General features: G+C 41.9%; 1 protein-coding gene across 16 annotated transcripts in view; it reads right to left on the reverse strand.

Annotated features, from left to right (window-relative positions):
* Positions 1–4724: 4724 nt before the first annotated feature.
* Positions 4725–24378, reverse strand: part of LOC110527477 (cullin-9) — a 66605-nt gene continuing 46951 nt past the window's right edge. For 9 of the 16 annotated variants that reach the window (XM_090237813.1, XM_090237802.1, XM_021608792.3 and 6 more), the window contains 11 exons: positions 24056–24309; positions 22370–22745; positions 18878–19018; positions 17387–17551; positions 16998–17161; positions 16751–16844; positions 13633–13818; positions 10203–10320; positions 6954–7087; positions 6729–6820; positions 4725–6612 (listed from right to left, as the gene is read on the reverse strand). In XM_090237813.1, coding sequence (XP_090093939.1) covers positions 6438–6612; positions 6729–6820; positions 6954–7087; positions 10203–10320; positions 13633–13818; positions 16751–16844; positions 16998–17161; positions 17387–17551; positions 18878–19018; positions 22370–22745; positions 24056–24309 — 1899 coding nt within the window. In that variant the 3' untranslated portion in view covers positions 4725–6437. Of the gene's footprint in view, positions 6613–6728; positions 6864–6953; positions 7088–10202; positions 10321–13632; positions 13819–16750; positions 16845–16997; positions 17162–17386; positions 17552–18877; positions 19019–22369; positions 22746–23528; positions 24310–24378 lie in introns of those variants that run through there. The other 7 variants (XM_090237825.1, XM_090237823.1, XM_021608803.3 and 4 more) reach the window with 4 other exon arrangements.

Here is a 24378-nt window from a genome sequence, read left to right on the forward strand (position 1 = left end):
TAGGCTTACCTGTTGCTTCACCACAAGCTTCAGTTACACTAGAGGTTTGGAATGTTAAATGACCTTTTCCACTTTTCTCATCAAATTGTAATCTGTCTACGAAAATAATTCCACCTTCTCATGCCAGTTGAAACTCTGAAATTTCTGACCTGTAAACTGGTTGTAGTCAGACCATATCCTGTATTTAGAGAGTTGGGCCAATTTTTAGAATGTTGAATATTGTTCTAATTCTAGACATTAAATTACATAGCATTGTTTAAATATTTCCCATTTATATTTGTTCAAATAAGCCTCACGTACCACACATTGACCCCCCATATAAAAATTCCACACTTTCTACGGCAGCCATGTTAGTTCCTCTGTAACATTAGTTAACATTGTTGTCGTAGAAAGTGTGGAATTTAGGTTGTTATGAATGCACTGATATAAGTAGACGCACGTGGCATTTCCACAACTTTGAAAAAAATAACGACTTAAAGGTAGACTCAGCTAAAATACATTGCCACGAGCAGCGCCGCAGACATTGAGAAGGGGCACACATGCACATGGAATTTTAATGAGTTTTTATTTTCTGAGTTTGAATTAAACACGTTCATTATTTTGATAAAGGAATGTTCTGGGAACCTGGGATACAACATGTAGGAACTATTTGACTATTGTTTGCAATTTGTCTAATATAGTAAAAAAAAACACTTATTTGAAGGGTTTTGTATGACCTATGACCTCTATGATGACCTTCCATTGTGGCTTGATCACCCGCATTGGAAAGCCATTTGGATAATGAATTTATGGTCATTTGTAATATTGCTTTCAAGATAATTTGTGTAATTGATAAATAAGTTTGAGTTTATAGTTCTTAGCCATATTTGTAATTTGGACCACTGTGAAGAAGGAGAGGGCATTGCTTTTAACTAAGGGTATGCTGCTTTAAGTCTATTTTCCTATGACTACATGGGTTGAATACTTTTTCTTTGTGGAGTTTTTTCAGTTTAGTGATTTTAATTTGATTAGGTTATTTGAGAAAAAAAAAATAAAATCCAGTAGTAGTTTTGGTTTTTACATTACTCTCATGGAGAGATATGTGTAAAACATGGGGGAGGATTCAGTTTTTTTAGGTTTTGAATTGAAGTTTATACACCTTGAGTGATATGTGAAGGAGTGTATTGTATTGTTGTGTTTGCTTTGTTCTATTCCCGAGGGGTATAGGTCTAACTTCTTGATCCTTGGCTCTACGATGGAGTTGACAGTGAGATGGGGAGTATAAGTAAATTTGAAAGAATAGTTTCAATAGAATGTGTTGATATTTTCTTTGAAATATGTTTAGATATGTGTATTAAGAATAATTGGTAAAAATAATAATTTATCATGTAGTTAATGAACTGAACTAAACTGTTGTTCTGATCTGTTCTTTCGAGGTTACCATGAAAAGTGACATCAGGCGGTATCTTAATAATGCATGGAAGAGATCATTGGACCGAATAGTGTGTGTGCCTCAAAACCCCCTCTAACTGGCTGAAGAAGAGTGACAAAGGTGTTGAAGAAGGCCTTCCGAACCACTTATACCGAGAGAAAGGAACCAAGCCAGAAATCAGTGTACAGTATCCGATATAAGCTGTCAACTGGTTTTCTTTCATGTTTCTCTCAGGAGTGTGAGTCCACTTGGAGTGAGCATGGAGAGAGATCTGTTCTAACCTTTTCTTATGATGCTGGTATATTGGTTGACGAATGGACAACACATGAGTGGCAAAGATGAGACATTGAAATTGGGACATTATCATGAGCCATCCACTTTGAACTGTAAAGCTATCTGAAGAAGAACGACAAAGACGCCAGAAGAATCGGTGCCTGAGAGGGGGGGTTGGTCAACTGTGCCAATAAAATTGTTTTATACTTTTGTGGTATCAGGTTGATTGGAGAGGTCTACACCATTTAAAATTAGAGTAATTTAGATTGTGAATGCATTGAGATACTGATCTGTATTATAATCATGATTAAAAAAAGTTAATGGTAGAATTATGGGATAATTATACTTGAATGAATGAAAAATCTGCTAATATTGATGTGTGTTAAATTGAGGTTTTTACTTTGAGTGATAAGACCAATTTGAATCACTGAGGAATGTCATTCTAAATATTGGTTGGATAAATAGTTGGGTTGTTAATTATGATTTGGAATATGAATGATTTCACTGACCTATTCTCTATTCCTGACTACATCTCTGAGCATGAGGACTTAGAGGGATGTCTGTCCTATATGTTGTGATGAGGCCTGTGTTTAGATACTGGTTCTCATGTAACTTAGGGAGCATTTCTATGTTATGTTTTTATTTTCCTCAAATGGATTATTCTGTGTTATTAAACTTGTGCAAGTTTGTCTTGTAGAATAAAGGTTGTAAACTTAGTTTCAGAAGGGAGAAAGCTTACATAAGTTAAGGTATTTGACATTGAGGGGATTTGATTTTTAAAATTTTCTTTTAAATATTGAGTATGTAATTAATGTTCTGATTCTTTAGAAGGGACAATGTCCCTGAGAGGGGAATGTTGGGGAATAATCAGAATTCTTTAGGTAACATTGATAAGATGTGTTATTCATTTTTATTGTATGCTTATGTGGCAAAAGTTACTTGGGCCCAGAGAGGGGAGAGGTCAGGTTAGTCTAATCTGTGAATGTGTCTAACTATTCCTAAACCATGTGAAGGGATGGTGTGATTAATGGGGAACCAGTTAGGTGGCTCCACAATGTCTGTGTGCCAGTCACTTCTCTCTGTAAGCTTGTCCAAGAGGGGTTGTATTTTTTATGGGAGTATCTAGAAATGGGCAATTGATATATATCATTGGATGAGGTAATGTCTTGGTACTATGTTGTACCAAGAACGAGACAAGAGCTTCGGTTTAGGAGACCAAACTGAACGATAATATATAGCTAATGCTATAAATTATGGGATACTCTTTTTTTCTGGTAAAAGGTTATTTTGAAAAATGTTCCTAAGATCTGTTATTCGTCATGTGAGTTTTGATGGGTGTGTCTTGGCTATAAATTATACTAAGGACTGTTTTGTAAGCACTCTCAGAGAATTCATTTAAAGACACTGAATTGATCTGAGAGTCACAGGGCTATGGTGAAGCTCATATAATTAAAGATGGACTTCATGATAACTCTGACTTGTGTGTGGTTTGCTCTCTCATGATTTGGTAATACAGGAAATTACCACGACAGATGCCAGAAATGTCGCTCTCAGTCATCCACAGTATCGCTTCACGCTGTTCAAAGCGTGGTAGCCAGTGCACCAAAACTGTGGAGAAGTTAAGTCTCGGGCTTCAGTGCTCTAATTGGCCTACTCTGCTCTTTAGATCTACGTTATATCGCTGAGTCAACCTTTAATATTAGAGTTGTGCTTGTTGTTCACGTGTATCTGCAGGGGTGTAGTGCTGCCGGAGGAGAGGAGTGGCACCCCCTTAATTTTTTCAATTTGAGAATACACGGAGCTGGTAAAACTATTTCTGGAAAATTCATACTGATAAATTGTAAATAAATGATTTAATTACATGAATTAAATGAAAAAAACAATAGAAAAACAAACCAAATAAACATGTATCGCAACCTAGAGGCCGGTAAATGGGGGTTTCTTCCCCGTCTTCTCTCTGGCGGTGGCGAGAATTATGAACTACAGGCTACGTGTGTGCGCTGCACAATAGTGCTCGTTTAATAAAGTTAGATAAAAGGTAAATAAATGTCTCGCAAGATCACAATGATTCATTTGCATTTTACATAACATAACCGAATATAATACCATAGCAAAGTAGGCCAAAAACATCACACCAGAAATACCTAATTTCTAATTCGATTTTAGGATGGTTAGCTGAAGCGGAATAGTTTTAAAAAAGAAGCCCATGCGCCAAAAGTCAGAGCGTACCACTAGGCAGGACATATGCTTTGACTGAAACAAATTACAAGGCTAATAGCTTAACGCCATCTGATTTAATTTGCTCATGAAATAGTAATTGAGGAAGATTTAAATGCATATTCTCATGAAACTGGGATGGAGATGCAGTTTGGACATTTCACCAGTAAAACAAAGATTTATCATTCATGATTGATAGTGATTATGGCCTATTTTGAAATTGGGTTGCCTATGCCTAACTTGGTGTTTGAGGTTAAATAGATGTGTGTGGGCATAGGCAGATGTTGCAATTGGAGGATGCATTTTATACATATTCTATAAGGATAGGCTATTCAATTGGCTACATCTGTCGGTACACACAATTTTATTTAACCTTTATCTAACTAGGAAAGTCAGTTAAGAACAAATTCTTATTTACAATGACGGCCTACCAAAAGGCAAAAGGCCTTCTGCGGGGACAGGGCTGGGATTATTTTTTTTATAAAGACATAAATAGAGACCTAAGACGACAACATAGCAAGGCAGCAACACACGACAACACTCAGGAAATGTACTACGCCACTGGTATCTGCACTCTTATTGGCTAAAATGGCCCCACCTGTTCTCCTTCCACCTGCGTTCCATCTTTAAGGACATGTATTTCCAATGTCAATATAATAGATATTCTTTGGGAAAAGCCAGGGAATAACAAACTATTTCCCCCCTCACTACACAGAAGTATTCTCTAGCAGCCTATGATGATATTTATGACGTTAATAATGTCTCGTTTAAATCAGGTAATGTAGTTATGAAATAATACATATACAGTGAAATCACTCCAGCATGATAGCAGAAAGCGCATTTATTTAGTCCGCTGACATTGCACAAGTTCAACATTGAGATCAGAAATATACATTTTTTGAAGATGCACATGGTGAATATTAGTATCTCTCAACAGCAAAGTGGCATGTTGAGATATCAAATACCCCAACCCATATACAGATAAACATTGACAAAATTTCAACAACACATTTTTTTTTAATTTCAAAAGCATGATGTAGCCTAGGCTAGATTAAGCAAGTAGAGTAATGAGTAGGATTTTTTTTTTTTTATGCAAAAGTTATTGCTTTTGATAAAAACGCTTTCTGTGACTTCCCAATGAAAACTAGTTTGAAAATTAAAACATTTAATGGAAAAGAGATGTAGGTTTTAGACTATGCACCATGCTGCCTTGTTGACATGAAAGCGGCGCAGATTACTGTTCCATTTGTGAGGGCGCTCCTCCCTCACCGCTTTTGCCAGTTCACATCGTGGACAATAGAACGGTGCACCACAGCTCAGGTTAATAGAACTCCCTCATTGCCTGACTACCCAGACTCCTTGCTCCGGCCAAATGCTACGCCCACGGACGTTAGTTTAATCTCCGCAATGAGTGGCTCTGTGCTTCTACATCTGCATTGCTTGCACATTGGGTTTTTTAGGATGGGTATCTGTGTAAGCATTTTGTGACAACTGCTGATGTAAAAAGGGATTTATAAAATACATTTGATTGACTGATTGGAGTACCTCCCTGACCCTTCACCGACTTGCGAACACATTCAAGGCCGTCTGATTGGTCCAGAAACCGATGGGTAAAGCAGCGGTTTGAAAATGTGTCACTGGTTTTGACACTGATTGGTCAGTGACGATCCAATCGCTGAAGAAGTATGTAGCGAACTACAATGCAGCGCAAGAATGTTGCGAGTTGTCAGCTACTGTTGCCAGGCACACCCAATACCTTACATCCTTTCCCTCCCAATCTTCTCCCCCTCGCAGCCCTTTAATAACCCATGAAAAGGTCGCACAAACATTGTATTAACCGCAGTCTTGAGCATTTAATAGCCTTCTAAAATTAACATACAATATTTCAGTGTTTTAAGTTTCATTATGGAAATATACATTTTCTGAATGAGTACTTTATCGTTATGAATGAAGGCATATATCCATGTATTACAAAAATATATCAAGGCAAGCCATTCGGCAATGAACAACATTCTGCCAATTTAACAGCCTTCCTAGCGCTGGATTATAAAATCCCTTTTCAGTCACGCTGGTAAATGAAAAAGTAGCATTTGTATTACACAAAGTATGGGCTTTTTCTCAAGTATATCGTCACACCTCAAATATCTTCTTACAGGGATCCTTCATTATGTCTGACAGTCATGGTACCCTCATCGGCTTCAAAACAGCGTCATGTGAAAAAGAATGAGGCTCTAGGAATTCAAACCTATGTGATGAACAATAAGTGGAACATGTAAGTGTGCCCATCCAACAATTGCAGTTGTGGCATGGGACTGAAATTGTGAAGGCTAAGCGCAAAGAGGCTGACTGGAAAAATGAAGGATCACACCCAGCCTCACTTCAAACCAGACCATGGCTTTTCTCTGTCCCCATCGCTCTCTCTGATGGATTTTTGTTTGTTTATTAAGTACTGCTTTTTTCCAAAATATATTTTTATGGTGCTTGCAGTGCCTGCACAGATTGAGACTGACATTTTTTTCTTCCTATTTTCAGATGTTTAGTCAAAAGGACTGAAATCCCTCTCTAGGTTTTCGGACTCGTCATCATCAGAAAAGAAGTCATCCTCGTCATCTTCATGCCATTCGGGAACGTACTCATCGTCATACCATTCATCCTCCTCTGCCTCATCTCCACCCTCGTTGTTATGGTTGTCAGACTCAGAGCCCCCAGCCCTGCAGAGAGAGAAGACCCGTGAGCACAGCAAATCAGGAGGAACATTTTCTCAGTAATAAGCTACTAGATCCAGGAACCAATGTAGAGATCCACTTCCCAAATCTCCTGTACTCACACTTTGTTGGCGTCTGTGTTCTTAGAAAGATTTGAAGCTTGAGCAGATTCCAGTTCCTGTCCTGTTTTGGAGTTGTATCCCACTCGGAAGTCCTGTGTTTGGAGAGACCAGACAGGAGGAAACCCTCATGACTTGCTGTTGATTGGACCACAAAGCACCCAATAAGTATTACCGCCACACTTTGTGCTGTGGTCTTCAGTGTGTAAATCCCTCCCTAGTCCCTACCTGGGTCGAGTGTTGTAGAATGGCCACCAGACGCTCCTGAATGCGGCGGATGAGTTCCAGGCCAGTGTTGAGGTGCTCAGGCTTCAGTAGACGGATGCAGGACGCTAGATCCGTACACTGCAACAGGGTCTCCTCTGGAGAGGAAAGACGCAGACAATGAGAACTCATCCATGGTGTATGACACATCCTCAAAAAGTAGGGATGTTCGAATATCCAAAACAGATGTTAGTATTCGATTACTTGGGAGAGTATTTGAGGAATAAAAACATTTTTTTAAGGCTGTGTCTAAAATGATCCTATGTGACATTGCTACATAGCCTACAAGAATAGACCATTGCATACAAAGTTTTAATAAAACAAGAGTTTGAGTTATGAGTGTGCCCCATAAAAGACACACCGGTAGCCAAAACGCATTACACACGTGTAGCTTATTGTCGGTCAATCAAAGTGGCGCAACAGTTATTTTTTACAGAAACTTCCTGTTTCCATCATATCTGTCATTATTTTATATGGTTTGAATTTAGACCTATAAGAACTCTTCTACCCTTCTACTTAAACAAGCAGAGTGCATCGCACTGGCTATCCCTCGAGTCACGCGAGCAAGTCTCCATTGAAGTAAAAACCTCTCTCTAATAGTGAAATCCTTTCAAATGCCAATCTGTACGTAATAGAAATTTGCCTTGACAATCTTACAATGATCCTTTTATTCATACCCCTTGACTCATTCCACATTTTGTTGTGTTACAGCCTGAATTCAAAATGGATTAAATAAAATAAAAAATCCTCACCCATCGACACACAATTCCCCATAATGACAAAGTGAAAATGTGTTTCACATGTAATGAAATACAGAAATCAAATGTACATAAATGTTAGAATCACCTTCGGCAGCCATTACAGCAGTCTTTCTGGGTGGGTCTAAGAGTTTTGCACAACTGGATTGTACAATATTTGCACATTATTCTTTTCTAAATTCTTCAAGCTCTGTCAAGTTGGTTGTTGATCATTGCTAGACAGCCAATTTCAAGACTATTTAAGTCAAAACTAACTAGGCCACTCAGGAACATTGTGGTAGCCTACAGGGAGGAGGTGAGAGCTCTCGGGATATGGTGTCAGGAAAATAACCTCTTACTCAATGTCAACAAAAACGAGATGATAGTGGACCTCAGGAAACAGCAGAGGGAGCACCCCCCCCCCATCCACCGACAGAACAGCAGTGTAGATGGTGGAAAGTTAAGTACCTCAGCGTACACATCACTGACAAACTGAAATGGTTTGTCACCTAAAACCCTCACAAATTTGTACAGATGCACAATTGAGAGCATCCTGTCGAGCTGTATCACCGCCTGGTACGGCAACTGCACCGCCCACAATCGCAGGGCTCTCCAGAGGGTGTTGTGGTCTGCACATCACATCACCGGGGGCAAACTACCTGCCCTCTAGGACACCTACAGCACCTGATGTCACAGGAAGGTCAAAAAGATCAAGGACAACAACCACCCGAGCCACTGCCTTTTCAACCCGCTACCATCCAGAAGGCGAGATCAGTCTACAGATGCATCAAAGCTGGGACAGAGAGTCTGAAAAACAGCTTCTATCTCAAGACCAGACGACTGTTAAACAAACATCACTAGCACAGAGAGGTTGCTGCCTACATACAGACGTGAAATCATTGGCCACTTTAATAAATGGAACACTAGTCACAAATGCCACTTTAATAATGTTTACATATTTTGCATTACTCATCTCATATGTATATACTACATTCTATATTGCATCTTAGCCTATGCTGCTCTGTCATTGCTCATCCATATTCTTGTTACATTCCTTTACTTAGATGGTTGTGTATTAGGTATTTGTTGTGAAATTGTTAGATATTACTTGTTAGATATTGCTGCACTGTCGGGAACTAGAAGCACAAGCATTTTGCTACACTCACACATGGTTAGCAGATGTTATTGCATGTGACCAATACAAATTGATTTGGTAAGCATATTTGGCCTTGTGTTTTAAGTTATTGTCCTACTGAAAGGTGAATTTGTGTCTGTTGGAAAGTAGACAACCAAGTTTTCCTGTAGGATTATTTTTTATTCTAAACTACCTAGTCCTTGCCAATGACAAGCATTCCCATAACATGATGTAGCCACCACCATGCTTGAAAATATGAAGCATGGTACTCAGTGATGTGTTGTGTTTGCCCCAAACATAACGCTTTGTATTTAGGTCATACATTTCTTTCCCACATTTTTTGCAGTTTTACTTTAATGCCTTATTGCAAACAAGATGCATGTTTTGTACAGGATTCCTACTTTTCACTGTCAATTAGGTTAGTATTGTGGAGTAACTAAAATGTTGTTTTCATCAAGGACCTCTGTTCTTTGCTCCATTCATCTTTCCCTCTATTCGGACTAGTCTTCCAGTCCCTGCTGCTGAAAAACACCCCACAGCATGATGCTGCCACCACCATGCTTCACCTTTGGGATGGTGCCAGGTTTCCTCCAGATGTGACGCTTGGCATTCAGGCCAAAGACTTCAATCTTGGTTTCATCAGAACAGAGAATCTTGTTTCTCATTATCTGAGAGTCCATAGGTGCCTTTTGGCAAATTCCAAGCGGGCTTGTCATCTGCCCCGAGGAGTGGCTTCCATCTGGCCACTACCTTAATAAAGGCCTGATTGGTAGAGTGCTGCAGAGATGTCCAATCAATTGAATTTACCATAGGTGGACTCCAATCAAGTTGTAGAAACATCTCAAGGATGATCAATGGAAACAGGATGCACCTGAGCATAATGTCTAGTCTAATAGAAAAAGGTCTGAATACTTAAGGTATCCGTTTTAGATTTTTGATACATTTGCAAAAAATATATATTAAAAACAGTTTTTGTTTTGTTTTTATGGGGTACTGTGTGTAGATTGAAGATATTTATTTATGTAATCAATTTTAGAATAACGCTATGACGTAACAAAAATAAAGTGGAAGGGGTCTGAATACTTTCCGAATGCACTGTATTTAGGCTCGTCATAACAAAGGGGTTAAATACTTATTGACTTGAGACATCTCAGCTTTTCATTTTGTATTCATTTGTAAAAACATCATTCCACTTGGACATTATGGGGTATTGTGTTTAGGCCAGTGACACAAAATCTACATTTAATCCATTTTAAATTCAGGCTGTAACAACAAAATGTGGATAGGTTAAGAAGGGGTGTGAATACTTTCTCTAGGCACTGTAATTCCTGCAGGTCTTACCCAGCAGGATCTGTAGAGTATTGGTGTGAAGCTCCAGGGCTTCCATTTGCTGCTCCATCACATCCATCTTCTCTGTGTCCTGGTTGTAGTAGCTGTACACACACGAGTAGGCCAGCACCTACATGGCAGAGTCAGGCAAGGGATCCATATTAGTCATATCTTTTAAATGCTGAAAAGGTAACATCATGAATAGGGCTCTTGAGGTGACCGTATTCCCGCCACACTGGCAGTCATGACCGCAGTAAAACGCCATGTGACCGTTGAGTCAAGGTAATCTCTTATGCACTCTGGACATGCATCGGTAGTACCCAACAAACTAACAACCATAAGGTCACTAATGGCCTGGTACTCAGTGCTCAATTGTCCCTCTAACATCAATAAAAATGCCATCAAACACTCATCAAAACATTATTGTACTTTCTTTAAAAAACATTTTTTACACTTGGCTGATTGGCTGAAGCAGTGGAAAACATGGTCGTTGTGGATGTTGTTTCAAAGACTAACAACGAAATGGACAGCGCTTTCTAATGTGATGATTCATAAAAAATTAAAAACATATGCATACTCAAGCTTATCCATACACAGGCCTATAATATGTGCACAAGCCTGAAAAAACATTGAATTAAAATAATGATTGTTCCGTTATACAATATATAGCGTACCGCATATTACACACGGCAGAAAAATATTTTAAACTGACTTAAGATGTTTTTGGTTCAAAATTGGTCTGGCCTATACGCCAAAATTAAAATTCTAGCAATTGCCTTTGAGTATGGACTGTATTATTTTGCATACTGGATGGACTGGTTACCTTATTCTACACTCCAAACTTTCTATCCATGAGTCTGGGAGAGAACGTATAGGCCTAGGAGATGCTATTGATTCATCAATTGTGCAGGGCGACTTAAGAGTTAGCCCATAATTATAGTGAATTTGTATTTGAATAGCCTAGTAATAGGCTTTAGCTACAGAATCCCACCACCATCCATTTCCATCTCTCTGTATAATTCATTCCTTTCTCGAACATGCAGAGAGAGGGGCTGGCAACAGTTCAATGAAATAGCCTGTTTTTCGTTGTGATTTATTTCTTTTTTACTATCAACGTTCATGAAAAGATTTGACTTGGTTTCCCAAATGAAGCACTGGGAAGCTGCAGGAACAGGGTTTTAGAGCCCATGGTATACAGAGTTTGGGCAGAACATCACCTGTCGTGCAAGAGGCTGCATGCTCCACAAAAACAGTAGTTGATGCATGGAGTGTAATAACCCGTCATGATTGAAAAACGAACCGGTGGGAAAGCAGCCTCCATTCGCTATTCGAGTGCATACAGACTACATCTTACTTCCCCTGTCCATTAATGGGCCATTCTAAATCTAAACACATTTAGCATATTGGTAAAGATGGGATTAAATTGAGAACCACATGTGCAACCTGAGGCAAGGAACAAGCTTTTTTTGTGACTTTCCCAAAACATCAATAGCCTATAGTGTCACCATGCAGCCCATATACATTTTGATTTCTAAGACAGTCTAAGATTTATTCTCAACAAAAATATACATGTACATATACATGTTTCATGAGCTGAAATAAACAATCCCAGAAATGTTCCATACGCACAAAAATATTATTTATGTAAAATGTTGTACACATATTTGTTTACATTCCCTGTTAGTGAGCATTTCTCCTTTGCCAAGATAATCCATCCATCTGACAGGTGTGGCATTTCAAGAAGCTGATTAAACAGCATGATCATTACACAGATACACCTGGTGCTGGGGACAATAAAAGGCCACTCTAAAATGTACAGTTTTGTCACCCAACACAATGCCACAGATGTGTCAAGCTGAGGGAGCGGGCAATTGGCATGCTGACTACAGGAATATCCACCAGAGCTGTTGCCAGACAATTGAACGTTGATTTCTCTTCCATAATCCGACTCCAATGGTATTTTAGAAAATTTGGCAGTATGTCTAACCGGCATCACAACTGCAGACCACGTGTAACCACACCAGCCCAGGACCTCCACATCCGGCTTCATCACCTGCAGGGTCGTCTGAGACCGGCCACCCGGACAGCTGATGAAACTGTGGGTTTGCACAACCAAAGAATTTCCACACAACTGTCAGAAATCGTCTCATGGAAGCTCATCTGCGTGCTCATCGATCTTACCAGGGTCTTGACCTGACTGTAGTTTGGCGTCATAACCGACTTCAGTGGGCAAATGCTCACCGTCGATGGCCACTAGCACGCTGGAGAAGTGTGCTCTTCACAGATTAATCCCGGTTTCAACTGTACCAGGCAGATGGTAGACAGCACGCTTTGCTATCAACGAGTGCCCCATGGCGGCCAGCGGGTTTATGGTATGGGCAGGCATAAGCTACGGACAACAAACAATTGCATTTTATCGATGGCAATTTGAATTCACAGAGATACTGTGACAAGATCATGCTATTCATCCGCCGCCATCACCTCATGTATCAGCATGATAATGCACAGCCCCATGTCGCAAGGATCTGTACACAATTGCTGGAAGCTGAAAATGTCCCAATTCTTCCATGGCCTGCATACTCACCACATGTCATCCATTGAGCCTGTTTGGGATGCTCTGGATCAACGTTTACGACAGCATGTGCTAGTTCCCGCCGATATCCAGCAACTTCACACAGCCATTGAAGAGGAGTGGGATAACATTCCACAGGCCACAATCAACAGCCTGAGCGAAGGAGATGTGTCGCACTGAATGAGGCAAATGGTGGTCATACCAGATACTGACTGGTTCTCTGATCCATGCCCCTAAATTGTTTGAAGTATCTGTGACCAACAGATGCATATCTATATTCCCAGTCATGTGAAATCCATAGATTAGGGCCTAATGAATTATCTAAATCGACTGATTTCTTTGTATGAACTGTAACTCAGTAAAATCTTTGAAATTGTTGCATTTATATGTTTGTTCAGCAACTAAAGTGGCAAACTCAATCTAGTGTATGGGACCGGTTTCAAATGATCACTTTTATGCTCATATGTGCACTCACACCAGAATGGGACAAATACTGTTTATATTTTATTCAGATAAGTTCAATTGTATTCTTCTTACTATAAAATCATAGAATATAAAACAACAGCATCCGACATAAGCATATCTTGTCTACTAAATGAACAAGCCTACATACAGCCTATGTAACATAACATATACTAGGCCAACTCCTATTCTGTTATTCTAAAATACATGTTCTTCATATCATAATGTTTCTTTACACCTGCCTAAAATAAAGGATATATTGTGATGGTGTATATTAAATTGATTTATTAGACTTTTTTAAATGTCAATGTTCCAAAAGCGTGCATGGTGATTGGTGATTGCGTGGTGATTGCTTAAATGTCTCTACCGATTGGACAGTTATTTTCAAATGAGTTTACTACCCCTTACCTTGCGCGCTTGAGCGAGGACTTTGCAGGCATCAATAACAAACGTCAACGTCTTCATTTGCAAGGCTTCATTGATGGAGGAGACTTTGCTCTCTAGATTGATGGCAAAGTCCTTGGCTTGGTTGTGGAAAGTGCATCTCTCGTTGTAGTCTTGGAACTTCTTTTCCTGCCTTGCTGCTTTACTCACCTGCAGTCAGAAAAAAAGTGGATCACTGCATTGGATCACCCCCCCCCCCATGATTATCCACATAAATGTAGAAGTGTTGAGAAACATTCTTGAGAACACCCCCCTATCCACATCGATGGAACAGTGGTGGAGAGGGTAGCAAGTTTTAAGTTCCTCGGCATACACATCACAGACAAACTGAATTGGTCCACTCACACAGACAGCATCGTGAAGAAGGCGCAGCAGCGCCTCTTCAACCTCAGGAGGCTGAAGAAATTTGGCTTGTCACCAAAAGCACTCACAAACTTCTACAGATGCACAATCGAGAGCATCCTGGCGGGCTGTATCACCGCCTGGTACGGCAACTGCACCGCCCTCAACCGTAAGGCTCTCCAGAGGGTAGTGAGGTCTGCACAACGCATCACCGGGGGCAAACTACCTGCCCTCCAGGACACCTACACCACCCGATGTCACAGGAAGGCCATAAAGATCATCAAGGACATCAACCACCCGAGCCACTGCCTGTTCACCCCGCTATCATCCAGAAGGCGAGGTCAGTACAGGTGCATCAAAGCTGGGACCGAGAGACTGAAAAACAGCTTCTATCTCAAGGCCATCAGACTGTTAAACAGCCACCACTAACATTGAGTGGCTGCTGCCAACACATTGACACTGACTCAACTCCAGCCACTTTAATAATGGGAATTGATGGGAAATTATGTAACTATATCACTAGCCACTTTAAACTATGCCACTTTGTTTACATACTCATCTCATTTGTACATACTGTACTCGATACCATCTACTGTATCTTGCCTATGCTGCTCTGTACCATCACTCATTCATATATCCTATGTACATATTCTTTATCCCCTTACACTGTGTACAAGACAGTAGTTTTGGAATTGTTAGTTAGATTACTTGTTATTACTGCATTGTCGGAACTAGAAGCACAAGCATTTCGCTACACTCGCATTAACATCTGCTAACCATGTGTATGTGACAAATAAAATTTGATTTGATTTGATTTGATTTCTTAGTCACAATAAAAGTGACTCCAAAATGAGAAAATACATTATTCACCATTCAGTTCCCATTGGGCAAAATATAATCAAAACGCAACCAAAAACTGCAAATGCATCCAACAAGTTTGTACAAGCTTGATTTAGTCATTGAGTGAAAAGACAAAATACTAAACCGTTGACTCCTTTAATACAGTAAGCAAATTTGTCCAAATACTTGACTTCCTCAAATGGGGGGACTAGATAGTGCCTTCGAAAAGTATTCAGACCCCTTTTCCTCAATCTACACAATACCCCATTATGACAAAGCAAAAACAGGTTGTTAGAAATGTTTGCTCATTTATAATAAAAAATGAAACACCACATTTACATAAGTATTCAGACCCTTTACTCAGCACTTTGTTGAAGCACATTGGCAGCGATTACAGCATCGAGTCTTCTTGGGTATGATGCTACAAGCTTGACACACCTGTATTTGGGGAGTTTCTCCCATTCTTCTCTGCAGATCCTCTCAATCTCTGTCAGGTTGGATGGGGAGCGTCACTGCACAGCTATTTTCAGGTTTCTCCAGAGATGTTAGATCGGTTAAACTTCCGGGTCTGGCTGGGCCACTCAAGGACATTGAGACTTGTCCCGAAGCCACTCCTGCGCTGTCTTGGCTGTGTGCTTAGGGTCGCTGTCCTGTTGGAAGGTGAACGTTCGCCCCAGTCTGAGGCCCTGAGCACACTGGAGCAGGTTTTCATCAAGGATCTCTGTACTTTGCTCTGTTCATCTTTGCCTCGATCCTGACTAGTCTCCCAGTCCCTGCTGCTAAAAAACATCCCCACAGCATGATGCTTCCACCATCATGCTTCACCGTAGGGATGGTGCCAGATTTCCTCCAAACCTGACGCTTGGCATTCAGGCCAAAGATTCCAATCTTGGTTTCAACAGACCAGAGAATCTTTAGGGCTGTTGTGCCTTTTACTGATGAGTGGCTTACGTCAGGCCACTCTACCATAGAGGCCTGTTAGGTGGAGTACTGCAGAGATGGTTGTCCTTCTGGAAGTTTCTCTCATCTCCACAAAGGAACTCTAGAGCTCTGTCAAAGTGACCATTGGGTTCTTGGTCACTTCCCTGACCAAGGCCCTTCCCCCCTCATTGCTCAATTTGGCCGTGTGGCCAGCTCTAGGAAGAGTCTTGGTTGTTCCAAACGTCTTCCATTTAAGAAGGATGAGGCCACTGTGTTCTTGGGGACCTTCAATGCAGCAGAATTGTTTTTGTGTCCTTCCCCTGATCTGTGCCTCAACACAATCCTGTCTTGGCGCTCTACGGACAATTCCTTCGACCTCAAGGCCTTGTTTTTGCTTTGACATGCACAGTCAACTGTGGGACCTTATATAGACAGGTGTGTGCCTTTCTAAATCATGTCCAATCAATTGAATTTACCACCAGGTGGACTCCAATCAAGTTGAAGAAACATCTCAAGGATGATCAATGGAAACAGGATGCCTCTGAGCTCCATTTTGAGTCTCATAGCAAAGGGTCTGAATTCTTATGTAAATAAGGTATCTGTTTATTATTTTGTTTTACATTTCTAAAAACAAGTCGTGTCTATTGTGTATAGACTGCGAAGGATGTTTTATTTATTTAATCAATTTCAGAAAAAGGCTGTAACGTAACAAAATGTGGAAAAAGTCAAGGGGTCTGAATACTTTCCGAAGGCACTGTACATAAAGTGCTTTCATTTCTAAACGGTAAAACAGATATGTATGAAAATACCGTCAAATAAAAGGTGACATTCTGTAAAGTGGCCTCATGAAACACTTGACCAAATCCAAAATGGTGGGGTACAGAGCCAAATAAAAAATTCACTGTCCAAATACATATGGAGGGGAAACCCAAATTCGTATGAAGCACAAACTTAACTTAATCAAGTCAATTGGAATTACCATAGCTGAGCAGTTGAAGTAATCTTTGTGGGTTGGTTTCCATGGCTTGAGACACCTCCAGCAAAATCCATGGTTACATTTGGCACAAGTCATACTGAAAAAAATGTTTTGACACTGAGTGGCAGTAACAGTGATGCCTAGAAATCCCTACAACATACTTCTGGTAAACCATGAAATGTTTTGATGGAAATCGACAGAGAACAAACTGGGCTGAGGATTGAAACGGGTCCAGTGGCTTTATACTTACTGTAGGCACCCTTCGTTCTTCTCTATCTGGGCCTGGCAGCTGGGGCAGCGTTTGGAGATGAGTTTGGCAAGGTGCTTACTCTGAGCTTCCATGGTCATACCCTCGTAGTAGCCACCATCGTCTATCCACTGGGACATGTGACTGCAGCTGGCTGGGTAGTGAGCCTGGGGAGATAGTGGAGGTTAAGAAATCAGCATAAATCTATCCTCTATGCTTACTTGTCTCTATGAACAAAATACTGTATGTACTAGATAGATTTACACTACACCAAGTCTGATGGGTATCCGTACAAATATGGATTTCTAATTCAATGCCATTGAAGTAAAAAAAAAAGACAAATAAACCACATGAATGAGGACAGGAGACGTGTATAACAGCTCAGTGCTAACCTCTGGGAAGTTGCAGCTGAAGCAGGAGGACCAGCAGCACTTTGAGCAGGTTCCCATGCTGCCGATGTTCTCCCTGCACAGGATCTGGTCACAGCCCAAGGGGTTGGTGCACCAGGTCAGGTTGGAGCAGCACTCCACATAGCCCCGGAGGAGAGCGTTCTCATACTGGGGAGAAACAGAGGACAGGAGCCTTAGAGGATGGATAGGCCCTACTGTTTTAAACTCACGATCAGCAAACATGTACAACTGGACAGACATAACTTTATGGGTTTATATACAGTACATGAAGTATTTTTTGTTACGTTAGAGCCTTATTCTAAAATAGATTATTTAAGTAAAAATGCTCAATCTACACACAATACCCCATAATGACAAAACAAAAACAGGTTTAGAAATTTTTGCAAATTTATAAAAATCAAAAACACCTTATTTACATAAGTATTCAGACCTTCTGCTATGATACTCAAAATTGAGCTCAGCTGCATCCTGTTTCCATGGATCATCCAGTGCATGTCAGAGCAAAAACCAAGCCATGAGGTCAAAGGAACTGTCCGCAGAGCTCCGAGACAGGATTGTGTCGAGACACAGATCTGGGGAAGGGTACCAAAAAAATTCTGCAGCATTGACGGTCCTCCGTCATTCTTAAATGGAAGTTTGCAACCACCAAGACTCTTCCTAGAGCTGGCCGCCCGGCCAAACTGAGCAATCGGGGATAAGGGCCTTGGTCAGGGAGGTGACCAAGAACCCAATGGTCACTCTGACAGCGCTCCAGAGTTCCTCTGTGGAGATGGAAGAACCTTCCAGAAGGACCAACATCTCTGCAGCACTCCACCAATCAGGCCTTTATGGTAGAGTGGCCAGGCAAAAGCCACTCCTCAGTAAAGGCACGACAGCCGACTTGGAGTTTTCCAAAAGGCACCTAAAGACTCTCAGAACATGAGAAACAAGATTCTCTGGTCTGATGAAACCAATATGCAACTCTTTGGCCTGAACGCCAAGTGTCACATTTGGAAGAAACCTGGCACCATCCTTACGGTGAAGCATGGTGGTGGCAGCATCATGCTGTAGGGATGTTTTTCAGCGACAGGAAGACTTCTCAGGATCAAGGGAAAGATGAACAGAGTTAAGTATAGCAAGATCCTTGATGAAAACATGCTCCAGAGCGCTTAGGAAATCAGACTGTGGAAAAGGTTCACCTTCCAACAGGACAACGACCCTAAGCAAACAGCCAAGACAACACAGGAGTGACTTCGGGACAAGCCTCAATGTCCTTGAGTGGCCCAGCCAGGGCCCGAACCCAATCAAACATCTCTGGAGAGACCTGAAAATAGCTGTGCAAGATGCTCCCCATCCAACCTGTGACAGATCTTAAGAGGATTTGCAGATAAGAATGGGAGAAACTCCCTGAATACTTTCCAAATTCACTTTAAGGGTGATGCTCTCGTGTGTGTGTGTGTGTGTGTGTGTGTGGGGGGGGGGGGGGGTGCAGACCTTGGCGATGGTGTCCTTGTTGGTCAGGATGTTGAAGAAGAACTGAGAAGTAGGTTGTGCTCGGCAGTCTGTTATTGGACAGTTGCAGTTCATCACCAGGTTCTGCTCAATTCTGGCCGTGAGGTACTCCTGCCAGCAAGACTAGGAAGAAAAAATAAATCATCATGAAATGGGAGTCCTGTGACAAACTGTTCACACATAAATTAGGAGCAGATGTTCCGACTCAACATGAACAGTCTAATTCATCCTTAAAGCAGCAATCAGCAGTTGAAATAATAACAAAGCTCCCTCAACCCGGTTTCAGGTAAAAAGCGGAGGGCTGGGGTTGGAGAAATCTAACCGCTCAAATTTATAGACCGAGCTATCCATGAAGGGACTGACCATCCATGATATCAAATTTGTAGTTTAAACCATGCTTTAAGGCTGTAGTGTTTGTTTACAAACATTGTAAAACAATCTTATACACTGCTCAAAAAATAAAGGGAACACTAAAATAACACTTCCTAGATCTGAATGAATGAAATATTCTTATTAAATACTTTTTTCTTTACATAGTTGAATGTGCTGACAACAAAATCACACAAAAATGATCAATGGAAATCAAATTTATCAACCCATGGAGGTCTGGATTTGGAGTCACACTCAAAATTAAAGTGGAAAACCACACTACAGGCTGATACAACTTTGATGTAATGTCCTTAAAACAAGCCAAAATGAGGCTCAGTAGTGTGTGTGGTCTCCACGTGCCTGTATGACCTCCCTACAACGCCTGGGCATGCTCCTGATGAGGTGGTGGATGGTCTCCTGAGGGATCTCCTCCCAGACCTGGACTAAAGCATCCGCCAACTCCTGGACAGTCTGTGGTGCAACAGTCTGTTGGTGGATGGAGCGAGACATGATGTCACAGATGTGCTCAATTGGATTCAGGTCTGGGGAACGGGTGTGCCAGTCCATAGCATCAATGCCTTCCTCTTGCAGGAACTGCTGACACACTCCAGCCACATGAGGTCTAGCATTGTCTTGCATTAGGAGGAACCCAGGGCCAACCGAACCAGCATATGGTCTCACAAGGGGTCTGAGGATCTCATCTCGGTAGCTAATGGCAGTCAGGCTACCTCTGGCAAGCACATGGAGGGCTGTGCGGTCCCCCAAAGAAATACCACCCCACACCATGACTGACCCACCGCCAATCCGGTCATGCTGGAGGATGTTTCAGGCAGCAGAACGTTCTCCACGGCGTCTCCAGACTATGTCACGTCTGTCACGTGCTCAGTGTGAACCTGCTTTTATCTGAAGAGCACAGGGCGCCAGTGGCGAATTTGCCAATCTTGGTGTTCTCTGGCAAATGCCAAACGTCCTGCACAGTGTTGGGCTGTAAGCACAAACCCCACCTGTGGACGTCGGGCCCTCATACCACCCTCATGGAGTCTGTTTCTGACCGTTTGAGCAGACACATGCACATTTGTGGCCTGCTGGAGGTTATTTTGCAGGGCTTTGGCAGTGCTCCTCCTGATCCTCCTTGCACAAAGGCGGAGGTAGCGGTCCTGCTGCTGGGTTCTTGCCCTCCTACGGCCTCCTCCACGTCTCCTGATGTACTGGCCTGTCTCCTGGTAGCGTCTCCATGCTCTGGACACTACGCTGACAGACACAGCAAACCTTCTTGCCACAGCTCGCATTGATGTGCCATCCTGGATGAGCTGCACTACCTGAGCCACTTGTGTGGGTTGTAGACTCCGTCTCATGCTACCACTAGAGTGAAAGCACCGCCAGCATTCAAAAGTGACCAAAACATCAGCCAGGAAGCATAGGAACTGAGAAGTGGTCTGTGGTCACCACCTGCAGAACCACTCCTTTATCGGGGGTGTCTTGCTAATTGCCTATAAATTCCACCTGTTGTCTATTCCATTTGCACAACAGCATGTGAAATGTATTGTCAATCAGTGTTGCTTCCTAAGTGGACAGTTTGATTTCACAGAAGTGTGATCGACTTGGAGTTACATTGTGTTGTTTAAGTGTTCCCTTTATTTTTTTGAGCAGTGTATTTTGGGTTCTGATGGGGTAAAGACAGTTTAACTAAGCTCATGGGGCATTTATAAAAGTTCCAGTGCCTTCAGAAAATATTCACATCCATTTACTTTTTCCACATTGTGTTGTGTTACAGCCTGAATTCAAAATGGATTACATTTAGATTGTTGTGTCATTGGCCTACACCCAGTAAATACCCCATAATGTCAAAATGGAATTATGTTTAAGAAATTTTTACAATGTAATAAAAAATGAAAAGCTGAAATGTCTTGAATCAATAACTATTTAACCCCTTTGTTATGGCAAGCCTAAATGCATTCAGGAGTAAAAATGTGCTTAACAAAGTCACATAAGTTGCATGGACAACATGATTTTTGAATGACTACCTCATCTCTGTACCCCACACATACAGATGTGGTCCCTCAGTTGAGCAGTGAATTTTAAACTAACCTAAATGAGTGAAAAGGAAACCTATTCCAAAACATGCAACGTTTGCAATAAGGCACTAAAGGAAAACGGCAAACAATGTAGCAAACAAATGTACTTCATTTCCTGAATACAAAGTGTTATGTTTGGAGCAAATCCAAAACACATCACCGAGTACCAATCTTCATATGGTGGTGGCTGCATCATGTTATGGATCGTTTTTTTTTAGGATAAAACTAAAATGGAAGAGCGCGCTAAGCACAGACAAAATCCTAGAGGAAAATCTAGAGGAAAATCTTCGGGCTAGGCCTCTTAGTTCCAGTGAAAGTAGATCTTAATCCGACAGCATACAATGACATTCTAGACGATTCTGTGCTTCCAACTTTGTGGCAACAGTTTGGGAAGGCCCTTTGCTGTTTCAGCATGACAATTGCCCCATGCACATAGCGATGTCCATACAGAAATGGGTTTTCGAGATCAGTGTGGAAGAATTTGACTGGCCTGCACAGAGCCCTGACCTCAACCCCATTGAACACCTTTGGGATGAATTGGAACGCAGACTGCGAGCTAATATCGCCCAATATCAGTGCCCGACCTCACTAATGCTCTTGTGGCTGAATGGAAGCAAGTCCCCGCATCAATGTTCCAACATCTAGTGGAAATCCTTCCCAGAAGAGTGGAGGCTGATTTAGCAGCAAAGGGGGGAGAACAACTCCATATTAATAATTAGAATGAGATGTTTGACAATCAGGTGGCCACATACTTTGTTGTGTATTTCTCTATCTCACTTCAAATAACGTTGTCATTATGGGGTATTGTGTATAGATGGGATGGGAAAATATATACTAAATCCATTTTGATTTCAGGTTGTAACAAAATGTATGAATACTTTGTGAAGGCAATAATCAATGGGTACATATCATTCATTTCTAAATAAAAAAAAATATATAGCAACTTCAAAATGTCCCTTTAAAGCATCTATACAAGATTCAACTAGTTTAAAGTTAGAAAAGGATTAGAAAAATCGGTAAAGTGACAGACCCGGCAGCAGTAGTGCATGCAGCAGAGGGTGGGAACAGGCTCTGCCTCCCCTGTTTGAGAGATGAGGCACACAGGGCAGCTGGACACAGGGCTGTGGGGTGGCTGGGGGTTCCAGCCCCTCAGCCCAGCAGCCATGACCAGGGAGTCTGGGTCGTCTGTGTAGCGCTGGATTAGCACGTCCATGTTCCACTTGCAGTGGACCAGCAGGTGCTCAGCCCGGTCCAGGTCCAGAGTCAGGGTGCCAGAGACCTGCTGCACTGTGCGCTGCATCAGCTGCCGGACCTCCTCCTGGTTCATAGTCCGGCCCATGGACAACAGGACAGCCTCCAGGACCCCGTCTTCCACACTCTGAGGGGCTGCGAAGATGCCTTCCAGGCTGGAGGAGAAGACACAGCGGGTCACAAGAGGTAAGTTACATCTATGGAAATCTTAACCTCTAAATGTGAGGAGGGTCACAGTTTAGTATAATTACGTTGGAAATACTCTCATTTCAGAGAACAAGCATGTGTCATTAAAAACAGTGCGGCAGAATAACATCCTTATGGAAAGCAGAGCTTGTAATTATCAGGTTAGTAGTTTGTGTGATTTTAACTGCAAAAAGTTGTAGAGACAAATTGTGGTATCTTTATTAAAAAAAGATCACCCCACACAGCATTTCTAGACTACTGTATTATACCCACACAAAATAAGAAAGCAACGCCTCCCGGGTGGCGCAGTGGTTAAGGGCAGCTCCAGCTGCGCCACCAGAGACTCTGGGTTCGCGCCCAGGCTCTGTCGTAACCGGCCGGGCGACGCACAATTGGCGTCATCCGGGTTAGGGAGGGTTTGGCCGGTAGGGAAATCCTTGTCTCATCGCGCACCAGCGACTCCTGTGGCGGGCCGGGCGCAGTGCGCGCTAACCAAGGTTGCCAGATGCACGGTGTTTCCTCCGACACATTGGTGCGGCTGGCTTCCGGGCTGTGTTAAGAAGCAGTGCGGCTTGGTTGGGTTGTGTATTGTAGGACGCATGACTTTCAACCTTCGCCTCTCCCGAGCCCGTACGGGAGTTGTAGCGATGAGACAAGATAGTAGCCACTAAACAATTGGATACCACAAAATTGGGGAAAAAAAAGGAGTACAAAAAAAATAAAAAAATAAAAATAAGAAAGCAACAAACAAACAAAGTTCAAATGTTCTTTATTATTTATATTCATAGAACATTCACTAGCATCTTTTGACTGTTTCTCAACATATGGCATAACAGCCTAGATATTTTTTGTGTTGCATGTATTAGACTATTAGAGCCATGGGTTTCTTTGAAGGTTATGGCTTAGATAAACAGCATCAGTAGTCAATGGTCATCCTGTATGTGAAATGACTGACATTGCCATGCAGCCACAGTTTAGGTCAATGTGTATTTAAAAAGCTCAACTAGGACAAAGAACAAGTACATATGGCACAAATAAGTGCTGTAACGTCAGGGCTGAAGACCTCAACCCAATTGGTTAGCTATTAAAGCATTTATGCAATGGCTATAGCAGACAGACATATACATGGAAAATAAGGCCTGTTAGTAATTATTATACTCTCCTTCCCTACAATTCAAAAACAAAGAACTTGCCCTGAGATACAGAATCAACCGAGAGGCCACACCAGCAATTTACATTAAAAACCCTTCCCCCACTAGGTCAAGGGTCATCCGCACACCTGATGTCAGCGTTGCTGCTGCTGGGGTTATTCTTCAGCTCTGCCTTGCTGAAGGAGAAATGCGCCTGGCCCTTCTGGGGAGTGGAGGGGTCTTCAGGCAGGAACTCCACGATGTGGGGGCTGTCCTCGTTGCGCCTGATGTAGCCCTTGCTGATGACGTGCATGACACAGGACAGCACGTCTGTAGTGCTGCAGCTGAAACGCACCGAGCCTGGGGAACGAGTCACCTCCCGCTTCTGACACGTCTCCAACACCTGAGGGAGGACAAGGGATAAAATAAGGGACATAAAAGACACCCACTGCTAGCTGTCGTTCTCCCCTGA

The sequence above is a fragment of the Oncorhynchus mykiss genome, chromosome 1, assembly GCF_057628025.1.
Source record: "Oncorhynchus mykiss isolate SJ-2025 chromosome 1, ASM5762802v1, whole genome shotgun sequence".
Lineage (NCBI taxonomy): Eukaryota > Metazoa > Chordata > Actinopteri > Salmoniformes > Salmonidae > Oncorhynchus > Oncorhynchus mykiss.